The sequence below is a fragment of the Artemia franciscana genome, chromosome 19 (assembly GCF_032884065.1).
Source record: "Artemia franciscana chromosome 19, ASM3288406v1, whole genome shotgun sequence".
NCBI lineage: Eukaryota > Metazoa > Arthropoda > Branchiopoda > Anostraca > Artemiidae > Artemia > Artemia franciscana.
Genome location: NC_088881.1, coordinates 9429213 through 9451793, shown reverse-complemented (window position 1 = coordinate 9451793; position 22581 = coordinate 9429213). Strand labels below are relative to the sequence as shown.

Sequence of the window (22581 nt, the reverse complement as noted above, 5' to 3'; positions counted from 1 at the left end):
ATATAAGATAGCTGAGTTTCCCAATTTAATCATAGATAACTTCGAAGACCACACTGCCTTTCCATGACGAAAGTATAACGATTCGAAATAGGGATGAAACCTTTTTAATCGATAGTGAACAGATATAAAATTTTTAACTGAATATTTCAAACACATGTACAGTGTTCATCATCAGCAGTAAAACTAAAAGACATAAAAAAAATACCCAATAAACTAATTACACATAGTTTATTGCTCTTATTTTTCAATACAACAGCATAATCAAATCTCCTTGACCTTTTCGGTTCCGGTTCATTAGATTCATCTAATGGTTTACAAAGATTTCTAAGGGACCAAGGTTTAAAGCAAATTTTCAGGGAAACAATCGAAATTTAAAAAAAAAAATATTCAAAAATAATTCCATAAACAGAGATACAGTTGAATCTGGATTGAATTCAATTTATGATAATTTACTGAGATCAAATAAAGTCAATTTCATTTCACCTAAGGGCTATGACCTCTGTCCACCTGATATGTCAGATATATCTTATGAACCGGAACCGAAAAGGTCAAGAAGATTTGCTTCCGCTGTTGCATTGAAAAAATTAAGAGCAATAAACTATGTGTAATTAGTTTATTGGGTATTTTTTTTTATGTCTTTTAGTTTTACTGCTGATGATGAACACTGTATATGTGTTCGAAATGTCCCCTTAAAAATTTTATATCTATTCACTGTCGATTAAAAAGTTTCATCCCTATTCTGAACTGTAATACTTTCGCAAATTTAATCAGTTATTTATCCAACACAATGTCTGTCGGAAGGCCCAGAAAACGGAAATTTGCAGTTGCAGTTAGTATAAATGCCGATTCTGTGGAACCAACACCTAAACTATCAAACGTGATAAGACGTGAAAATCGACAACCAAGACCATTAGTTGCGACAATACCTATACGGGCAGCTAAAGCAAAGGCCATTGCTAGAGTGTTTGAAGTAACGGAAATCCAAAATGTTGTAAAGAATGAAAATCAATAGCAAAGAAAAAGCGTGGTTAGAAGATAAAGTATTGGAGCGTGTCGATAATGAAAATGAAGATCAAAGACACACGCAGTTAGGAGAACAGCTGCGTCGTAATCTTCGTCAACAACAACGTGTGGCACAAAACCAAGTATATACGTACAAAGATGACCTAAACTCACTAAGTGTTACATATAAGTCTTTGGGACCCTTCAACGAACCAGGTGGTACCGGTAAAAGATTTGTTTATAAAACCTTGTACCACATTCTGTGTGGAAAGAATCAGAGAGTAAAATGTATAGCTCATACGAGAATAACAGTAACTTTATTGCCACTGGGACGAACAATACACAAGAACTTTGGCTTGAAAGTTCCATTTTCCCCGGATTTTTTCGAGTATAAAATCTGGTTCAAACTCAAGTAGATGTTTTCCTACTTGACGAAGCACCCATGCTTCCCAAGTATGGCTTATAAGATACGGATCAGTTGTTGCGATCCATTGCAAATACAAACTTGCCATTTGATGGGAAAATTTTACTGGCTAGAAGTGATTTCCAACATTGTTTACCAGTTCAACTCCGAAACAACCACAATGAAACACTTGATCTATCGATAAAAAAAAATCACGTTTAGAAGTATTTCAAACATAATTCCTTTGAGAAAAATATGCGAGTTGATCCTGAACAGGATTATTTCCAGAGTACATACTTGAACTGGGAAAGGAAAATCTTCCAAAAAATCTTCTTAATGAAATTGAATTACCGGAAGACATAACTTCAAGCTGCAATTTAATTGAGGAAGTTTTTGGAGAATGTTTGTCTTTTGGAGAATCAGCAAAGAAGTTATTAAAATAAATGCGAAAATTGTTGATCGCCTCCCAGGAGAGTTCAAATTGTATAGAAGAAAAATGAGGAATTGAAATTACACCAGAATTCCTCAATTGAATTGAAACTGCAGAATCACCACCACATTACTTACAAACTAAGAAAAATGCTTTTGCGTAACTTGGATATTTCAGAAGGGATGTGTAATTGGACACACTTTATTGTTACTGAATTATACAACAACATAATAAAGGCGAATATCATATCTGGGGAATAAACAGGAAAAGAATTTCATATTTCTCGACTTACAGTGGACTCTAGTAGAGGTCAACTTGGATGTACTGTTCAACGATATCAATTTCCACTTTGACCCGCACTTGCCATAACTTTACATAAGTCGCAAGGGCAAACTTTTGAATCTGTTGGTCTAGACCTTAATACTCCAGTTTATAATCATGGAAAGTTATAAGTGGCAGTTTATCGTCTGAAAAGACAACGTATCTTAAAAGTTCTACTAGCATCTGAAAATGAACAAAAAACATATAACGAAGTGTGGAAGCAATATATGTAACGAAGTGGGGAATGATATAACGAAGTGTGGAAGGATATATATATATATATATATATATATATATATATAATAATAATAATAATTTATTTATAACCCACAAAGTACATTAAACTGTGGAGTAAACACACAAAAAAAGAAAAAACAAGACAAAAAACATAACAACATAAATAACATAGCAGCATAACGACATACAACATTAATAAATTACCTCCAATCAAAAAATGGCCAGAGGGTCAAAAACACCGACCATTTACCGAGTTTTAAAACATATATCTTTAGATAAATGTTTCAGTCGCGAGGGCGCATCAACGATGTCAAATTTAGATACGACTGTATGATTCCGATACCACCGAGGCAGACGCAGCAAATACTTGCAATACTTAAAATATCCTGAGCGTATTTTCTTTGTATCCTTCTTGCGAAGGAGGAAAGCAAAACCAGAAAGATAAAAAACAGCAGGGGCACAAAAACTAGAATAAAGACGGCATAGTCCATTTCGGTTATACCGACCACGATTTGGTGAAATTTTCGCGTATCCAACCCGCATACTTTTCAGCACGCTGGACGTAATAGCGGAGCAAGTAGACGAAAGTGACGTGGAAAAAGAGAGACCCAACCATTTAATACTTGCTGAACATGGTATAGTTAAAGAACCCAAGCAAAGAGGTGATGCTGGTGGAGGACTCCCAAAACACAAAAACTCACATTTGGAGGCATTAACTGAAAGGCCTACTGTGGATAGTGCGGCTGAAAGCCGGTAGAAGTTGGTAATTAGACTATTTTTTGTCCGGCTAAGAAGCAGAACATCATCAGCATAAGCAACGTGACTAATGCCTAAATTATCATTGTAAAAAATTGACGGTTGAAGACGTTGGAGACACGAAGCTAAAACACATTTAAAAATGCTCGGGGATAACACGGCACCTTGCCTAACGCCTTTTTTAACAGGAATATACTCCCCTACTGTACCATTCCACTTCACCCTAACTGAAGAATTAGCATACCAATACTTAAGCACGAAAACAATAGAAAGGTTAACACCCGAGGCTGCTAGAGAAAACAAAGCATTTGAATGAATTACATTATCAAAAGCACTAGATATGTCAACAGTCAAACAATACAGGGGACTTTTTTGAGCAACAGCTTGTTTCATTAGCCGACCCACAATATGGTGAGCTTGAAAACAGCCCATACCTTTTCTAAAACCAAGCTGGAAGGGTGTAAAATTGCACTTGGAGTTAATGGCCGGTAGCAGTACATATTCAAATAGCTTACTAACAAAACAAGACACAGTGATAGGACGATAATTAGAGCAAGCACTGGGGTCCTTACCCCTCTTGACTATGGGAGATATACAACCGGACAAAAAACTATCTGGCACAACGGACTGTGCCAAACACATCTGAAACAATAATTGCAAATGCTTCAGCAGTTCAGGACGATCATAGGCAAAAAAATTGAAGCAAAGACCATCACTATCGAGAGACTCAGACTTATTCACTTGCATAAGAGCTTGGAGTATAACACCAGATTCCACCGACAACACTTGAGATTGGTTGATACGAATTGGGAGGATTGAGTTTACAAGCTTTGTAAAATGATTTTGGAGATTAATATTAAACGAAAGCAAAATATTTTTATAATGAGAAACGAAGTCACATAGCCGAAGAGACGAATTAATTGGAGGTGAACACTTAACACTGTTTATAACACGATCCCAGGATTTCTTGTCACAAGGACCATCCCAGGCATTCAGTCTCGCTCTACGCAGGGAATATTTGTACTCTCGTTTGGTTTTCTGTTTTATTTGATGTACTGAACCAGAAGAAGGACGATTACAGGCTATCCACATGCGGAGCCAGAACTTAGCTTTTTGTTTAGCTATCTTCACTTTAGGATCAACTTTCCAAAAGGGATTGCGAGTACCCGTTCGCACGCACTCGGAGGGTACAGCTGTTTTAGCGGCAGACTTTAGACAGAACACTATTTGCTGATAATACGAGTTGATATCTATCCGCGTTGAAGTTGTAGATACAGATGTTTGCAATAAGTGGAATGGCACTTTAATAGATGATAATAACTGGGACAATGTCAATACATAAAGTGGAACATTGGTATTTTCCCAATTTAACTTTGAGAACCACTTGGGAGAGTTACGTTGCACAGAGGTCGCCATGGAGCAAGATAGTTGGCACGTGATTGGTAAATGATCGTCGTCGATTTTAGAGTCTTCCACATGAACTATTGATGAAAGTAGAGTTGAATCTGACACAATTACATGATCAAGGTTGGAAGTAAGACCACCACGATTGTGAATATAAGTAAATAAAAGATCTTTATCAGCAAGATGGAATCCTCCAGGTAGTGAATCGAGAAAGATTTCAGATCGGTCGGAATTAGATAATAAGTCAGTGTTCATGGAGTGTGCAATGTCTCAGGAGTGGCTAAGAGTATTAAGACAAAACAATATTGGAATAGCTAGGTGGATTAAATTTAAACTTTCAGGAAATATTGAGAAGCACGTTGAAGAATATCTTAAGATATTATATGCATCAAATTTGCCAAAATGGAGTGTGCAATGTCTCAGGAGTGGCTAAGAGTATTAAGACAAAACAATATTGGAACAGCTAGGTGGATTAAATTTAAACTTTCAGGAAATATTGAGAAGCACGTTGAAGAAAATCTTAAGATATTATATGCATCAAATTTGCCAAAATAGAGTGTGCAATGTCTCAGGAGTGGCTAAGAGTATTAAGACAAAACAATATTGGAACAGCTAGGTGGATTAAATTTAAACTTTCAGGAAATATTGAGAAGCACGTTGAAGAAAATCTTAAGATATTATATGCATCAAATTTGCCAAAATGGAGTGTGCAATGTCTCAGGAGTGGCTAAGAGTATTAAGACAAAACAATATTGGAACAGCTAGGTGGATTAAATTTAAACTTTCAGGAAATATTGAGAAGCACGTTGAAGAAAATCTTAAGATATTATATGCATCAAATTTGCCAAAATGGAGTTTGCAATGTCTCAGGAGTGGCTAAGAGTATTAAGACAAAACAATATTGGAACAGCTAGGTGGATTAAATTTAAACTTTCAGGAAATATTGAGAAGGACGTTGAAGAAAATCTTAAGATATTATATGCATCAAATTTGCCAAAATGGAATGTGCAATGTCTCAGGAGTGGCTAAGAGTATTAAGACAAAACAATATTGGAACAGCTAGGTGGATTAAATTTAAACTTTCAGGAAATATTGAGAAGCACGTTGAAGAAAATCTTAAGATATTATATGCATCAAATTTGCCAAAATGGAGTGTGCAATGTCTCAGGAGTGGCTAAGAGTATTAAGACAAAACAATATTGGAACAGCTAGGTGGATTAAATTTAAACTTTCAGGAAATATTGAGAAGCACGTTGAAGAAAATCTTAAGATATTATATGCATCAAATTTGCCAAAATGGAATGTGCAATGTCTCAGGAGTGGCTAAGAGTATTAAGACAAAACAATATTGGAACAGCTAGGTGGATTAAATTTAAACTTTCAGGAAATATTGAGAAGCACGTTGAAGAAAATCTTAAGATATTATATGCATCAAATTTGCCAAAATGGAGTGTGCAATGTCTCAGGAGTGGCTAAGAGTATTAAGACAAAACAATATTGGAACAGCTAGGTGGATTAAATTTAAACTTTCAGGAAATATTGAGAAGCACGTTGAAGAAAATCTTAAGATATTATATGCATCAAATTTACCAAAATGGAGTGTGCAATGTCTCAGGAGTGGCTAAGAGTATTAAGACAAAACAATATTGGAACAGCTAGGTGGATTAAATTTAAACTTTCAGGAAATATTGAGAAGCACGTTGAAGAAAATCTTAAAATATTATATGCATCAAATTTGCAAAAATGGAGTGTGCAATGTCTCAGGAGTGGCTAAGAGTATTAAGACAAAACAATATTGGAACAGCTAGGTGGATTAAATTTAAACTTTCAGGAAATATTGAGAAGCACGTTGAAGAAAATCTTAAGATATTATATGCATCAAATTTGCCAAAATGGAGTGTGCAATGTCTCAGGAGTGGCTAAGAGTATTAAGACAAAACAATATTGGAACAGCTAGGTGGATTAAATTTAAACTTTCAGGAAATATTGAGAAGCACGTTGAAGAAAATCTTAAGATATTATATGCATCAAATTTGCCAAAATGGAGTGTGCAATGTCTCAGGAGTGGCTAAGAGTATTAAGACAAAACAATATTGGAACAGCTAGGTGGATTAAATTTAAACTTTCAGGAAATATTAATAAGCACGTTGAAGAAAATCTTAAGATATTATATGCATCAAATTTGCCAAAATGGAGTGTGCAATGTCTCAGGAGTGGCTAAGAGTATTAAGACAAAACAATATTGGAACAGCTAGGTGGATTAAATTTAAACTTTCAGGAAATATTGAGAAGCACGTTGAAGAAAATCTTAAGATATTATATGCATCAAATTTGCCAAAATGGAGTGTGCAATGTCTCAGGAGTGGCTAAGAGTATTAAGACAAAACAATATTGGAACAGCTAGGTGGATTAAATTTAAACTTTCAGGAAATATTGAGAAGCACGTTGAAGAAAATCTTAAGATATTATATGCATCAAATTTGCCAAAATGGAGCGTGCAATGTCTCAGGAGTGGCTAAGAGTATTAAGACAAAACAATATTGGAACAGCTAGGTGGATTAAATTTAAGCTTTCAGGAAATATTGAGAAGCACGTTGAAGAAAATCTTAAGATATTATATGCATCAAATTTGCCAAAATGGAGTGTGCAATGTCTCAGGAGTGGCTAAGAGTATTAAGACAAAACAATATTGGAACAGCTAGGTGGATTAAATTTAAACTTTCAGGAAATATTGAGAAGCACGTTGAAGAAAATCTTAAGATATTATATGCATCAAATTTGCCAAAATGGAGTGTGCAATGTCTCAGGAGTGGCTAAGAGTATTAAGACAAAACAATATTGGAACAGCTAGGTGGATTAAATTTAAACTTTCAGGAAATATTGAGAAGCATGTTGAAGAAAATCTTAAGATATTATATGCATCAAATTTGCCAAAATGGAGTGTGCAATGTCTCAGGAGTGGCTAAGAGTATTAAGACAAAACAATATTGGAACAGCTAGGTGGATTAAATTTAAACTTTCAGGAAATATTGAAAAGCACGTTGAAGAAAATCTTAAGATATTATATGCATCAAATTTGCCAAAATGGAGTGTGCAATGTCTCAGGAGTGGCTAAGAGTATTAAGACAAAACAATATTGGAACAGCTAGGTGGATTAAATTTAAACTTTCAGGAAATATTGAGAAGCACGTTGAAGAAAATCTTAAGATATTATATGTATCAAATTTGCCAAAATAGAGTGTGCAATGTCTCAGGAGTGGCTTTTCAAATCCCGGCCAGATCTATTGACATTGGGGGGAGTTGGAGGGGGAGATGTTGGGAAACGCTTGGAGTGGAGGAATCGGGATGAAGCTTGATGGATAGAATAAGCAAATGTCCTTGATACGTGGTTGACGTAACCGTACTGGATCCGCTCTTTGGGGGAGTTGGGGGGGGAGGGGTTCAGTGATTTGGCTAGTTTGGTGATTCTGGACGTGCTAGGACGATGAAAATTGGTAGACGTGTCAGGGAGCTGCACAAACTGACTTGATAAAGTCATTTTCCCAGATTCGACCCTCTGTGGGGCTAAAGGGAGAGGGAAAATTAGAAAAAATGAGGTATTTATAACTTACGAGTGGGTGATCGGATCTTAATGAATTTTGATAATTAGAAGGACATCTTGAATCAGAGCTCTTGTTTTAGATCCCGACCGGCATTAAACCTCTGATTTTCCTTTTAAATCAATCGATTCATTCTTAGAATTTTGTTAGAGCTCATACAATATGAGCTCTTAGCTCTTGTTTAATAAAAAAAAAAACCTTATATATGTACAGTGGGCAAATTGCATAACTAACATCCCTTGCCCGGGTGCTTTAGGGAGAGGGGGTGGACCCCAGAGCTTTTGTTTTTTGATATTTGAGCTATTTTGAACAAAATGTCTCTTTCAAAGTTTATGTCAGATTCATTGGGGGAAAAGGTGTGGAGTGGGATGGTTGCCCTCCAATTGGTTGCCTTTTTACTCTTAAAAGGGGGCTAGAACTTTTGATTTCCAATCCAATGAGCCCCATCTTAAATTTAATATACCGCTTGTTTTTATTATAACCATAGATATTAACAGAAGGCGACTTGCATAGCTTAGAGCGTTTCCCCGGAGGGGTTATGGGAAGATTTGCTATCTCAGATTTTTTACTTAGTTTGTTTGGGGGAAAAGGACGTGGTGGGGCTGGTTGCCTTTTCATCAATATTTATTCCCAAAAAAGGGTTCTGAGAAATAATTTAAATGGCCAATTAGGCCAAATAGAAAACTTGAATGCTCATGTTACAACCAGGATTTCAGAAGCGCACAAAAATCTTGCCTACCTGGGTGATATAGTACTCAGGTTTACGGTTTCCCAAAAACTTTTTAACTTCAACCAATGATGTTCATTCTTTACCTCTTCTTAATTTAGTTAAGAAACCTCGCACTATTTGTTGAAATACTGCCTCTGCTCGACTTATGGTTTTACACCATGGTGTACTATTTGATCATTTGAGGTTTTACTTTCCTTCAGAATAACTATTTAAAAGCTAATATAAGCATAACCAAAAGTGAGAGAAGAGGTATTGAAAATAAAATTATTCATTAAAGCCTATTGAAAGACAGATTTAACTGTAGACTCTTAAAAAATTAAGGTTGGTTTTCAGCACACTTCTGTGATGAAATACTAAAACTTCTGTTTCTGAATCGAAAGAGCTTCCGTTTGGTCTCAGCTTTCTTGGTGGCAATCCTCTTGTCTTCGCTGGAGGCAATTGAACGTTCTGGGAAATGGTTCAAATGGCCATACAGGCTAAATAATGAACTTGAATGTTACTTCTTGCATTGTTACTTCCAGGATTTCTGAAACGTACAAGAATATCGCCTACCAGTGTTAGATAGTTTGCAGGTCTGCGGTTTCTCGAAAACTTTTTAACCTCAACAAGTGATGGCTATTCTTTTACCTCTTCCTCATTTAATTAAAAAAAAACTCCTCATGTTTGTTGTGATATTGCCTCTCTTCGACACATGTTTTGACTCCATGATGACAAATGTTAATGACGATGACTCCACGACACAAATGGCCGTGCAGGCTAAATAGTGAACTTGAATGTTACTTCTTACATTGTTACTTCCAGGATTTCTGAAACGTACAAGAATATCGCCGACCAATGTTGTATAGTTTGCAGGTCTGCGGTTTCCCACAAACTTTTTAACCTCAACAAGTGATGTCTATTCTTTTACCTCTTCCTCATTTAATTAAAAAAACTCCTCATATTTGTTGTGATATTGCCTCTCTTCGACATATGTTTTGACTCCATGATGACAAATTACGATGACGATGACTCCACGACACAAATGGCCGTGCAGGCTAAATAAGGAATTTGAATATTACTTCTTGCATTGTTACTTCCAGGATTTCTGAAAGTACAAGAATATCGCCGACCAGTGTTATATAGTTTGCAGGTCTGCGGTTCCCACAAACTTTTTAACCTCAGCAAGTGATGTCTATTCTTTTACCTCTTCCTCATTTAATTAAAAAAACTCCTCATATTTGTTGTGATATTGCCTCTCTTCGACATATGTTTTGACTCCATGATGACAAATTACGATGACGATGACTCCACGACACAAATGGCCATGCAGGATAAATAAGTGAACTTGAATGTTACTTCTTGCATTGTTACTTCCAGTATTTCTGAAACGTACAAGAATATCGTCTACCAGTGTTATATAGTTTGCAGGTCTGCGGTTTCCCACAAACTTTTTAACCTCAGTAAGTGATGTCTATTCTTTTACTTCTTCCTAATTTAATTGAAAAAAAACTCCTCATATTTGTTGTTATATTGCCTCTCTTCGACATATGTTTTGACTCCACGGTGTATTTTTTACCATTGTCCGAGGTTTACTTACATCTGAATAACTAATTTGAAAAGCTAATATAAATATCACCAAGAGCGAGAGAAGAGGGATCGAGAATAAAATTAGTTGTTATAACCTAGTGAAAGATAGATTTAACTCTATAGACTTTTAAAATTTTAGGTCACTTTTCACCACACTTGTCTGGACTGCACTCACAGGGGAATACGTCACCAGTTGTTTCAAAGGATCCATCTACGAGCTGCTCCACGAAATCATCTGCATTGGAATGTGAAGCAACAGGCTTAGAAAATCAAGAAACATGTTTGAACAGTAGGCTGCAAATTAGAAAATTGGAAGGAAATCAAAGAACGCATACAGGGAAAAATGCATTTAAATGTGAGATATGCCACAAGATGTTTTCTCTACCGCATGTTTTGAACCGCCACCAAGAAGTGCATACAGGTGAAAAACCGTTTAAATGTGATGTATGTGACAAGAGCTTCTCTCGATCGTACGTTTTGAACCAGCACCAAAGAGTGCATACAGGTGAGAAACCGTATAAATGTGAAATATGTTAAAAAACCTTTTCTTAGGCAGCAAGTTTGAACACGCATCGACGAGTGCATACAGGTAAGAAACCGTTTAAGTGCGATGTATGTGACAAGACATTTTCTCAAGCAGTAGCCTTAGATACACATCAAAGAGTACATACCGGTGAGAAACCATTTAAATGTGACGTATGTAACAAATCCTTTTCTCGAGCGGACGTTTTGAACCTGCACCAAAGAGTACATACGGGTGCAAAACCATTTAAATGTCATATATGCGACAAGAACTTTTCTCAAGCAGCAGCTTTAAACACACACCAAAGACTACATACTGGTGAGGGACTGTTTAAGTGTAATGTTTGTGACAAAACCTATTCTCAAGCAGCATCTTTAAAGGCACATCATAGATTGTATACAGGTGAGAAACCGTTTAAATGTGATTTATGTGAAAAGACTTTTTCTCTAGCAGGACATTTGAAGAGGCACCGAAAACTGCATACAGGGTGAAATCATTAATTGTGATTTACATGACAGGACCTTTTTCCAGTGAATTTTTTGAACTGACATCAAAGAGAGCATACTGTTGAGAAACCGTACAAATTGGATGTATGTGACAAGACCTATTCTCAAGCAGCAGCTTTAAACACACATCAAAGAATGCACACAGGTGAGGAACAATTTAAATCTGATGTATGTGATAAGACCTTTTCTCAAGCAGCACATTTGAAGAGGCATTGAAGACAGGTTAGAAACATTTAATTGTGACATATGTGACAAGACCTTTTCTCGAGTGTACGTTTTCAAATCAGCTCCAATGAGTGTGTGACAAGACCTTTTCTCAAGCACCAACTTTGAACAGACACCAAAGAGTGGAGAAACCGTTTAAATGTAATGTATGTTACAAGACCTTTGAAATTTCGAATTTCTTTGAAGACCTTTAAAAATTTCGAAAGATAAAGTACAGATTCGGTTGGATAGAGGTTCACTACTTTGTCTATGGTATTCTTTGGTCACTATATGTCTTTGGGCCAAGGTGAGCCAACTGCAAAAAAAAACTGATAAACATTGGTTTTTCTGTAAATTATTTTTCAAAATATCCAAAAGCTTTGTTTTTGAATTGCTTGGAAATCTCATTTGTTAATATTTGGGATAGGTTTTGATTTGTTCCTCGAGAGTGAAAAAATGGCTATCTACCTTGCGACATTTCAATGGGCTATAGTTTTAAAATGAGCTAAAAAAAAGTACTTTTTGAATTAGTTCAAAATTTTCAAAATTCTTAGTTTGGTTTTTTAGCCTAAGTATACCACAGGATATATTTGAAAGGGAGGGGCCTTAATATGGGTAAAATTTGCATTAACTCATGACTCCTAGCTCTGTAGCTGAGGAACCCCGATGGCAGCAATTATTTTTAATATGGTCTGAACTTACGCCAACTTGTTCGTTGTTTAATAGGACTCTTAAGCACAGAAAAAAAAACAGTGAAAGAGCGAGTCAGTCCTCTCCAAAATGGACTCAATATATGCGTTTTGATTTGTTTGGTGAACAGCCTAAGAGAGGACCAGTGCAGAAAATTATTTGTTTCATTTCAATTAGATTGTGAGAAAAATCTGAGCTGATTGAAACTTACTGCTATAAGCTATTTTGCTAACCAGGTCCTGGAGTGCAACAATTCAAAACAGGGCGTAACACCCTTCCCTCCTTAGAAATTTTTTTCTTTTTAATCGACTTGAACGGATCCTCTAGATTTTTACTTTTTTTTGTCATCAAGACCGAAAAGAAATCAAAGGTTCTTGTCTCAAATCTGTTTAAAAGTTTCACTGATTGCTTGCTGGATGTCTGATATCTTGTTGGATCTAATTTTAGATATTGTTACAATTTTTAATAGCTTATAAGTACGGACAGCTAGATATAGACTTTTGGAAATATTTAATGGCATCATATACATGATTGGCTTACACCCTATTGTTTTAACCATTAAACCATTAAATCTTTCATTTATGGAGTTAAATCAACTTCCCAACCTAACAGTTTTTGGCGCGGAAAATTTACTAACAGAATAAGCTAACAGCAGTATTTTGCTGTTTTACCATGAAGGTTTATTCTAACTTAAACTCCAAAACTACATTTTGTGTCAGATGCTGCTTATCAGGTTCATATGCTTCCATAGTCTCTGCCAAGATTTGTTTCAATCACCTTTGTCTTGCAGCATTTCACAAAACTGTTGCTATCCCCCACATCCTCTACATTGCATCCTTCTAGAAATTTCTTACTAATGCTCATAAATTGAAAATCTGCTCCACTTTCTTCCAAAATACCTACTGAGATATTCAATTTGGACATACAGTACTGTAGATGTTGCTAAATTTATGAAAAAAATACAATCAAATGATTTTGGAGTCAACTGCTTTGACTCTAGAAAAAAAACTAATCAGATGTATAATGCCTTTGACTGCTGAAGGACCTGAATCTGTGCTCTCAACTGTATTAAGATAAAATGTGCTTTTCAGTGGTTAAAAGCCATTATTAGTCATTAACCATTATGATTCAGCAGCTTCGACCCTATCAAAGCTGGTTGGAAGCAACCTCACAGCTGACCAAAGAAACATTGGTTCAACAGCCTGTCTGAGCTCTTGACAATGGCAAGTAACAGACAGGTCAAAGCGCAAATACTTGAGATGGACCAAAGTAGATGGAGGAGGCAGACATCACTCTATACATTGAGCAGCAGCAGGCAGGAGATTCTATACCTGGCAAAAGACATAAGTCAAAAGTTACATCAAAATACTGAACTGTCTACCAGAAATTTTACTATGGAATATTAATTTTCTGAAACAAAATATAGAATAACGAGTGCAATATTACCGAAACACTTAAAGAAAAAGACGATTGTTGTCTTACAGTCTAGTTCAGTTATGGCATTTTAGCACCCTCTTATTAAAAAAAACTCAACTATATTAAGATAAAATGTGCTTTTCAGAGGTTAAAAGTCATTATTAATCTTTATAGCTTTTGTATTTTTAGGAACTATTGCTGCTACTCTCCTGGGTGAAATTTTAGTGCCATATCCAGGTGTTGATGATAGTATCATACTTCTCTTAATTTTCATTGAGCAGTCCCTGGCAGGAGACATAAGTCAAAAGTTACACCAAAAATACAGTTATGGCATTTTAGCACCCTCTTATTAAAAAAAGAAAAATCAAAAAGATGTAATCAGATTTCTAATGCCTTTAACTGCTGAAAGAGTTGAGTCTGTGCTCTCAACTTCTCAACTGTTTTAAGATAAAATGTGTTTTTTAGAGGTTAAAAGTCATTATTAATCATTATTGCTTTTGTATTTTAGGGACTATTGCTTCTACTTTCCTCATTAAAATCTTAGTGCCAGATCCAAGTGTTGATAGTACTATCATACTTATCTTGATTTGCATTAACTCAATTTCGACACCTTTTATGGACATACCACAAATATCAAAAAACGGCTGAATTTATCACGGTTTTTGAGGATTCTTTCATTAAAAATGGTAAGTTATACAATTAGGTGAGGGCAAAATTTGCCCAAATGCATGGACACAATGTATTTTTGGAAACAGTGCCGTGGACACAGGGCACTGCATATGTCATAGAACCTTTGAAGGGGTCTTGTTTCATCGGAAATTGAAAGCTCTAGTGCCTTTTCAATAATCAAAAGTAATTGGAGGGCAACCCACCCCCCTCATATCCATCATTACCCCAAACACATACAAAGAAAACTTTCAGATGATCATTTTGTTTAGTGTGGTTGATAGGTCCATTTATTATGTCTTTCAGGATGACCCTTCCCCCCCCAGATCCTTAAGAGCAAGGGTTGTAAGTTATACCCAAGGGCCATATGACGTTTTCTTAGAAAGAGCAGTTGCATAAACTTTGGAGGTGGCTCGTTCGGCTGGAAATCATAAGTTCTAATGCCCTTCTTAAGATTTAAAGTGTTAGCTGGGCAACTAACCCCCTCCCTGCTCATATACGATATTATACATAGGCATTATACTGGATGCAAATTTGTCATTTAAGACCCATATTGACAAGTTTCGTATCAAGCAGAGAAGAAATGTTGGGATAATGCAACACCTTCGTCACCTCGTACCATACCGTCCAACGCGTTGCATATATTTTTCTTTTGTCCATATCTATCAGTTAGAAAGGACTTTATAAAAATTATGATAGAATGAGGGAAGTCAAGATTAATTAAAAGTTCCAGTAATTTACTGTAAACTACATTGCCATAGGCATCTGACCGGTCAAACAGAACAGCCTTTGTGACATGTCTCATTTTAAGAGAGTTACAAACATCAACTTATTCTCGATATTATTCTAGCTTTTAAATATCTTGCATTGAAATTCCTTTGAAACCCACCGGGTTCCAACGAAAAAAGTTTTAAAAAAATCCAACAGAAAGACATGGCGAGAAAACAGTCAATCCTAAAAATGAATTCCTTTGAGAAATGATGGGAATCCCATCCCTGTTAACTAACTGGTAGTGTCAAGGACTGTATTTATTCTTTCCTGGCATTTTCCCCTTTTTTGGGTAAATTTCAGGGTAAAATCTACCACTTTATAAAAGTAACCTTTAGTACAAGACTTTTACGAGAAATTAAATTACTGCAAACTAAAAGATGTTTTTATTTTTGAATAGCAACAACATGGGTGTATTACAAGCATGGGTATATTACAGTGCATTATTCACCGAAATTTTTCCCAATTTTGGTAGGAAGGATGCCACAAAAACACCACATTTTATCCGACCGGTACCACTTTATGGATGCCCAAATTGTTGCAACACTGGCGACCGAGTTTCTCAACTTATGAAAATAGCCTATTAATTTTATTAGCTTCAATGAGACTTTAAACTAATAGTATTTTCTCAACAGGTAATTCAGTTCTTGCATATTGGTCTACCTAGAAGGAAACACTAATTATTATAGGCTAGTGATTTATCTTCATTAATTAAATATTAGGCTAAATTACAATCTTCCATTGTTGTTCCTTCCCTCTCCAAATTGATAAAACAGGTAAAGGTCAAGAATAGCTTCTCTTCAATAGTAGACATAATGGAATAAAGATAGAGACAATTTTCTTTTTTTTTGTCTTTTAGTATTTGTGACAATTAATCCCCTTCCCCTAATGTTTTCATATGGCCTTAGGCCATGCTAGCCTGCTAAATTAAAGCAATGTAATGATTGAAACTGATTCAAAAACAGATAGAAATGCAAGAAAGAAAAGGAAAGACAGTTCACCTTAATATCTATGATTTGTGATAGTTGGTCTAAATTATAAAGTAGGAATTTCATCCATTTTGGTTAGTTTTTTGTATAGGCTTGTCAAAGTCTAAATGAAAAAATTAGAAGGTGCTATGGATACATTATTTGACTGAGAGGGCAAGGGTTTGAATCCTAGAGTACCCAATTATTTAGTTTGCAATGGGGGTCAGTGGCATGACTCTGTAAGCTCAGCCAGAGTTGACCCAGCTCTAAATGGGTACCTGGAGAAATCTGGGGAAGGTAAACAGGAAGGGTGTACAAAAGCACAGGATGGCTGGCCCCCAACACCCCATTGCATTTCCTGGCTGAAGGGCCAAGAAACAGAGTTCAGCACTGCCAGTAGAGACTAAAGTCTAATACCTTATTCTTCACTTACTTACTTTATGGATGCACTATAATTAGAAGTTTCAATGCACAATTAGGACTCTTTGGAAAGAATCATACTTAAATTACTTTAAATCTCATTTTCCAGCAAAATAAGGATTAAATTGTGTAGAAGTGCTGGCTTGTGGTGACAATGATTAGATGTCTCAATGGTATCCAACTCAATTTGCCATAGCTTTAATGACCATTCTCCATCAATGGGTCTTTTAAAGGCAGCTAGGCTATGCTGAGGGTAATGACTACAGTAAATATTTCACAGCTCATATAATTGACTTAGCCTACCAATAAAGTAAACATACCACTCAATGTCTTCTCTTATGTTCTTTACAAATATAATAATTGCTTTTATTGCAAATTCAAATCTATGCACTTTTTGACATCCTAACTTATAAATAATTTTGGCACTGAGGAAACATAGTATTATTCTGTCAAAAACAACCAAAAATACATAATTTAATTGAAAATTTGACATCAAGAAAGAGGAATTTTCAAAGCTCAAAAAGTGCTTGAATTTGTAATAGAAGCAATTATTATTTGTAAAGAACATGAAAAAAGGCATCAAGTGCTATGTTCAAAGTTTGAGACCAATGTTTTAAGCCTTTTTTATACCCCATATTTTGGTCATTTTTAAGAGTTCAAAAAATGCTTAAATTTGAATTTGTAATAGAAGCAATTATTATATTTGTAAAGAACATAAAGTTTATTGGTAAGTCAATTATATGAATTGTGGAATATTTACCATGACTGCTTCTTTGGTAAGTGAATTCTACAAACTCACTATTCTGTTAATGAAGAAGTTATTGTGTAATCCAGTGGCAGCTCTCTTCTGATAGAGCTTCCAACTAAGCCCCATAGTTCTAGTAGATTGGTCAAGTTGAAATAGCTTATTTAATGAAGAGTTAAAATTAAGGAGCTTATGCATCATAATAATATCACCCCATTTATGTCTGTAGACAAGAGTGGGGAGTTTCAGTTTCTTCAGGGAGGATGAGTAGTTTAAGTATTTGCATCCATCAATTGCTTTCAAAGCTTGTCTTTGAACTGATTCTAACTTCTGCTGCTCACCTTTGTTTAGAGTGCTAGCAACACACATGCCAAACTCTAAATTAGGCCTGACCAATGCCTTATATAACTTAGTCTTCATAGGTGACCTACTAGTGATTGTTCTTTTTATAATGCCAAGAGTTTGGAGTGCTTTGGCTACAGCTGTCTATGTGTCCATAGTGAATTTTAATTCTTTATCAACTATGGCCCCATGTGTCTCTCTGCTTCAGAGGAGATAATAGTCTGTCTTGATCCATCTATCCCTAATGTATGATAGGGGCTTTTTTAATTTTTCTTTCCAAAGTGGATTGTTTGATATTCATTTACATTGAATTCATACCTCTACAAAGTTGCCCACTGGGAAAGTACCCATAGGTCATTCTGTATAGAGGCTCTCTTATTGGGTGTATCAACATGTTCAATGAGTTTAGAGTCATCAACATAGACTCATTTTATTTTTGACTATGGTTGGTGCATCATTAATATAAATTTTGTTTGGTCCCAAGATGGTTCCTTAGGGCACTCCACTTAATGCTTCCACTTCTTCTGTAAAGACTACTTGTCCATTTTTTCCAAATATTTTCACCCTTTGCTTTCTCCTGGAAAGAAACTGAAGCACCCACTCTACAATTTCATTATGTATTCCAATTGCAAATAACTTGGCCCTTAGGCAACAGTAACATACTTTATCAAAGACTTTTGCAAAATCCAATAGAACCAAGTTGACAGGGATTGCTTGATCTAGTTTCTCAGTGATATAATCATATGCATCAATCAAATTAGTCTCAACCAAGCATCCATGTCTGAAGCCATGCCAACTATCACTGAGCAGCTCATTGGTGGCCAGGTGGCCAACAATGTGAGTATGCAAACATAAGAATAATGGGGCAATTATTGGAAACCCTGTTGTGGCTGCCCCTTTTGTGTACAGGTGTAATGTTAGCATTCTGACAATCCTGAGGAATGTGTTGAGCATCAAGAGACTTCTGAGACATGTTTGTAAGGGGAAGGGTTATTTCATCATGAACTTCTTTCAATATGCATGGGTGAACTTCATCAGGACCAATGGATTTGTTAGGATTAAGTAGCTTTAGTCAATTCTCTACATCAGAGGCATATTTTACCACTTTTATCTTTTGAATAGGTTCCTCAATAGAATATTCTGGTGCTTCTGGTAAGGGGGCATCGTCTGGAGGCATGAACCCTGATTTAAATTGACTACCCAATTCAGCTGCTATATCTTTTGGGGTACTAACTGTATTGCCATTCAAAAGTAATTCTGTAACTGAATGTCTCCCTGGCTTCCAACCTGAAGCATGCTTCAAAAATACCTTGAGGTTGGTGAATCAAATGCTAATCCCTCTTCATAACCTATTGTAAGTTTTCTTGTGAGATACCTAACTTAAATTTAGGTTTCTTTAAATTTCTCATAATTCTCATGGGAGGGGTTACTTTTGCATTTGCTCTAATACTTCTTTTTTTTTGTGCACAGCTGGTTTAACATCATGAGTGATATGAAATGGTAGGGTTTTGGGTCTTTTTTTTACTGGAAATTACTATATGTTATTATGAACCTGAAGTTACATTAGAAACATAAAAAAATGAAACTTATAAAATACCTAATTTGAAATCTTTGCAGAATCTTAAAGTGATAACATGTAGCACAAAATATATATTTCCCAAGCAATTTGTGTTTGTTGAATTTCTCAGTGTTGATGGTTGAAATAAATGGTTGTTTAAAGCATCACATATACTCATTGAAACAAATGGGTAGGCTATATGTGCTGGTTGTTTATGGGTATTGGATGAAACAAGAGTTTATACTACAAAATGAATAAGAAACATGTCATTTGGGTTTGGCTATATATTTGCACAATACTGAGGGTTAGGGGGTAAATTGAAATGAAGCATCATGTAATGATGTACAAAATATTTTAGGGCTTTTTTGAGGTAGATGCAACATCAACAAATTGAAGAAATAGAAAAATTCAATCAAAATAGGCCTGCTTAAATTTGGTTGTATATATGCACATTAAGGAGGTATGGTTTCAAAGTAAAATGAAGCTCTTATAAGAATGATATAAATAACTGTTTTCTTTTTTAATTTCTTCTCAGAATTTTACAGTGTCTCCTCTGATTACCCTGAGCTTTAATACCATATTTCATTTTGAGAATATTAATTAACAAATACAATTCTATTATGTAATATCTTTTTAGATCTAATTTAAAATATGGCTACTTAAAGCAGAATCAAAGGAAACAGAAGTAATATTAGAATTCAGAGCTTTGGTTATATCATCCTTATGCTATTGTAGGCGTTTCTTTAAATTCTGGTGGGTTCTCCCTATGTAGAATTGGCCATAGCCATGAAGTATTCAATAGAAACCTCTTTGGTGAGCAACTGGAGTTTTGTCGCAAAACTTGTCGAGTAGAGAGCTCTTCGTAAAAACCAAAAGATAATATTAGAAGTGTCGGTAAATGAGCCTCTTTTGTGGGTCAGGGTGATACGAATCAACCAGGGGAAGGGTGAATTAAATGGGTCAACTTCAACAACATTAGAAATTCACTAGCTTTTAATAACACGCTCTGGCATCATGAATTTATTAATGCTAACCCAGTGTATTTCAGGATCAAATTTGAAAATTGAAAAATCGATACATTTAAGCAGAGACGGAAAATTTGCACAGCGTTATATAAATACATTATTTATTACATGAATAAAAACTTGCATAGCGCACTTACATAGGATAAAGGATACTTACATAAATGATAAAACATATTTAAAGAGCAATGGAAGGCGAATTTATACAAAAAAAGTACATTTATCTGGTAACAAAATCATTGACATACACTGTTATCCTGGTCAAAACCATGATGTTGTCTCATGTGTCGGATCAAATTAGATTTCTGAGCAAATCGCTTTACGCACCTTCCACATGCATATTGGTTTTCCTGATAGTGAATTCTCATATGCTTATTCAAATCAGATCTCTGAGTAAAATTATTGTGACATATTTTGCATTCGTAAGGTTTTTCCCCATTGTGGAATTTCATATGGAGCGTCAAATGGCATTTGAAAGTATATGTCTTTTTACATATTTGGCATTCATATGGCTGATTTCCAATATGAGCCCTCATATGATAAGCCAAATTTTGCTGCAGAGAAAACCTCTTTTCGCATATGTCACATTCGTATAGTTTTTGCCCATTGTGAATCGCCATGTGGCGACTCAAATCAGATTTGGAAAACCATATCTTGTGGCAAACACAACACTCGTATTCACCATTGTGGACTTTCATATGGCGAGTCAAGTTAAACTTGTTAGCAAATTTCTTTTGGCATATTTTGCATACATTCAGTTTTTCGTTATTGGGAAAACTGAAATGCCTCTTCAGATTTGGTTCATCGGGTATGTGTGTTTCGGAAGAGCAGTCTTCATGCGGAGCCTCATTATTGCAGACTGGTTGACAATGATTAATTTCTGAAAAAAAAGATAACATATTTCAATTGTTTTGACGGTACAGTTAACAAAACCTTAGAAAGGTAAAGTTTAACCCAAGAAACGAACTATTTTGAATAAACTAAAAATACAAATCAATATTACAAATACATTCCAGATTCTGATTTATTAACAGTGAATTTCACATCGCAATTAAATTCAATGATTTATCAATTAATAAATCATTAATTGTAATGATATATATTAATTAATAAACAATTAATAAATCATTAATTAAAATCAATAAATCATTAATCATTAATTAATAATCATTAAATCAATTAATAAATCATAAATCATTTATCAATGATTTATGTTTGTAATACAATTCGTTCCAAACTTTACAAGAATCAGGCACTGTCCAGATTTTAATTGTGATTTACGTTTATGAATAATTAATAATGTCTTATTTAGGTCAGGATTATAAGCCTTGGTTGAATAAAAACTGATACAATTCTATAGGTAATAAATGTAGAATTCTATCAGTTTTATACTCCTATAGTAAATAAAAAAAAATTCATTTATTTTTCATGTACAAAAATTGTCAAATAAAATCAAAATAAAATACATTCTTTTACATTACTCTTACTTAATTGACATTCTTTGATTTTGCAACCGATTTACGGTTAAAATAAAAGACCTATCCAAAATGTCAAAAAATAAAAGACCTATCCAAAATGTTAAAATGTCAAAGAATGTATTTTCGCTAGAGTTTTATTTGATGCAAATGAAAATAAAATACTGTTCGCTATTTTTGGTCTAGGAAGGGTCTGCTACCCTTCCCAGACCACACTGTTTTTCACTTTAAATTCTATCTACAGCATCTCGTAGTCTAAAAAGTATCATCATACTAAGTAATTTGTTACCCACAGAAACCAGGTTAATGCCTCTTTAATTACCACACTCACTCCTAACAACATTCTTATGGAGGGGTTCGTAAAATCGCTAGGTATTTCCCCCTTTTCCAAAATCATTCATAATCTTCAGCAACTTATGTCTAACCCCACAACCACCATGTTAAAAAAAAGCTCATTTACAACACTATCATCACCTGGGGCCTTATTATTTTTTAATTCCCTTAGTACTGTTACTAATCCTTCATCGCTAAGTAAACTTTCCTTCACATCCAAAGCGTCACAAACTTTTTCGATTCTTTTCTGTATGTTTTCCAGTCACACTATCACAGTTAAGAACATTCTCAAAATGTTTCTACCCATCTCTGTCAAACTTTTGCCTTATCACTAATTGTGGCTCCTTCCCATCTTTAACTGGGATAAGTTCAGATTGACTATTGACTACTCCTCTAAACATTCTCTCAGATTCATCCGAATGTCTTTTATCTTTTTGGACACTTGAGGTCAAACAGTCCCACCTTTTTCAATAGCAAATACTATATTTTCTATTTTT

The 22581-nt window shown here is 35.0% G+C and overlaps 3 protein-coding genes across 3 annotated transcripts in view; 1 reads left to right on the top strand and 2 right to left on the bottom strand.

Moving 5' to 3' along the window:
- The first annotated feature begins 998 nt into the window (after nucleotides 1-998).
- LOC136039063 (zinc finger protein 570-like) lies at nucleotides 999-14435 on the top strand. The gene is made up of 4 exons (XM_065722548.1): nucleotides 999-1227; nucleotides 10588-10953; nucleotides 11005-11373; nucleotides 14296-14435. Exons 1-4 carry the CDS (start codon nucleotides 999-1001, stop codon nucleotides 14433-14435), a joined length of 1104 nt encoding a protein of 367 aa, XP_065578620.1.
- Nucleotides 14436-18188: 3753 nt separating this feature from the next.
- On the bottom strand, nucleotides 18189-18620 carry LOC136039062 (uncharacterized). The gene has a single exon (XM_065722547.1). It carries the CDS (start codon nucleotides 18618-18620, stop codon nucleotides 18189-18191), a length of 432 nt encoding a protein of 143 aa, XP_065578619.1.
- Nucleotides 18621-18768: 148 nt separating this feature from the next.
- Nucleotides 18769-22581, bottom strand: part of LOC136039061 (zinc finger protein OZF-like) — a 19425-nt gene continuing 15612 nt past the window's right edge. Inside the window, exons 2-3 of the mRNA XM_065722546.1 lie at nucleotides 20525-21156; nucleotides 18769-19005 (exon numbers count right to left, since the gene is read on the bottom strand). Of these exons, the coding sequence (XP_065578618.1) occupies nucleotides 18769-19005; nucleotides 20525-21156 (869 nt within the window). The remainder of the gene's footprint in view (nucleotides 19006-20524; nucleotides 21157-22581) is intronic.

What these genes read in the sequence shown, in the direction of transcription:
- LOC136039062 (XM_065722547.1), bottom strand. Translation starts at nt 18,620, where the DNA reads ATGCTAACATTACACCTGTACACAAAAGGGGCAGCCACAACAGGGTTT.
- LOC136039063 (XM_065722548.1), top strand. Translation starts at nt 999, where the DNA reads ATGAAAATCAATAGCAAAGAAAAAGCGTGGTTAGAAGATAAAGTATTG. An exon ending in CAACGAACCAGGTGGTACCG is followed by an intron (nt 1,228 to 10,587) that starts GTAAAAGATTTG and finishes TTAAAATTTTAG; the next exon opens with GTCACTTTTCACCACACTTG. An exon ending in ACATCATAGATTGTATACAG is followed by an intron (nt 11,374 to 14,295) that starts GTGAGAAACCGT and finishes TTTGTATTTTAG; the next exon opens with GGACTATTGCTTCTACTTTC.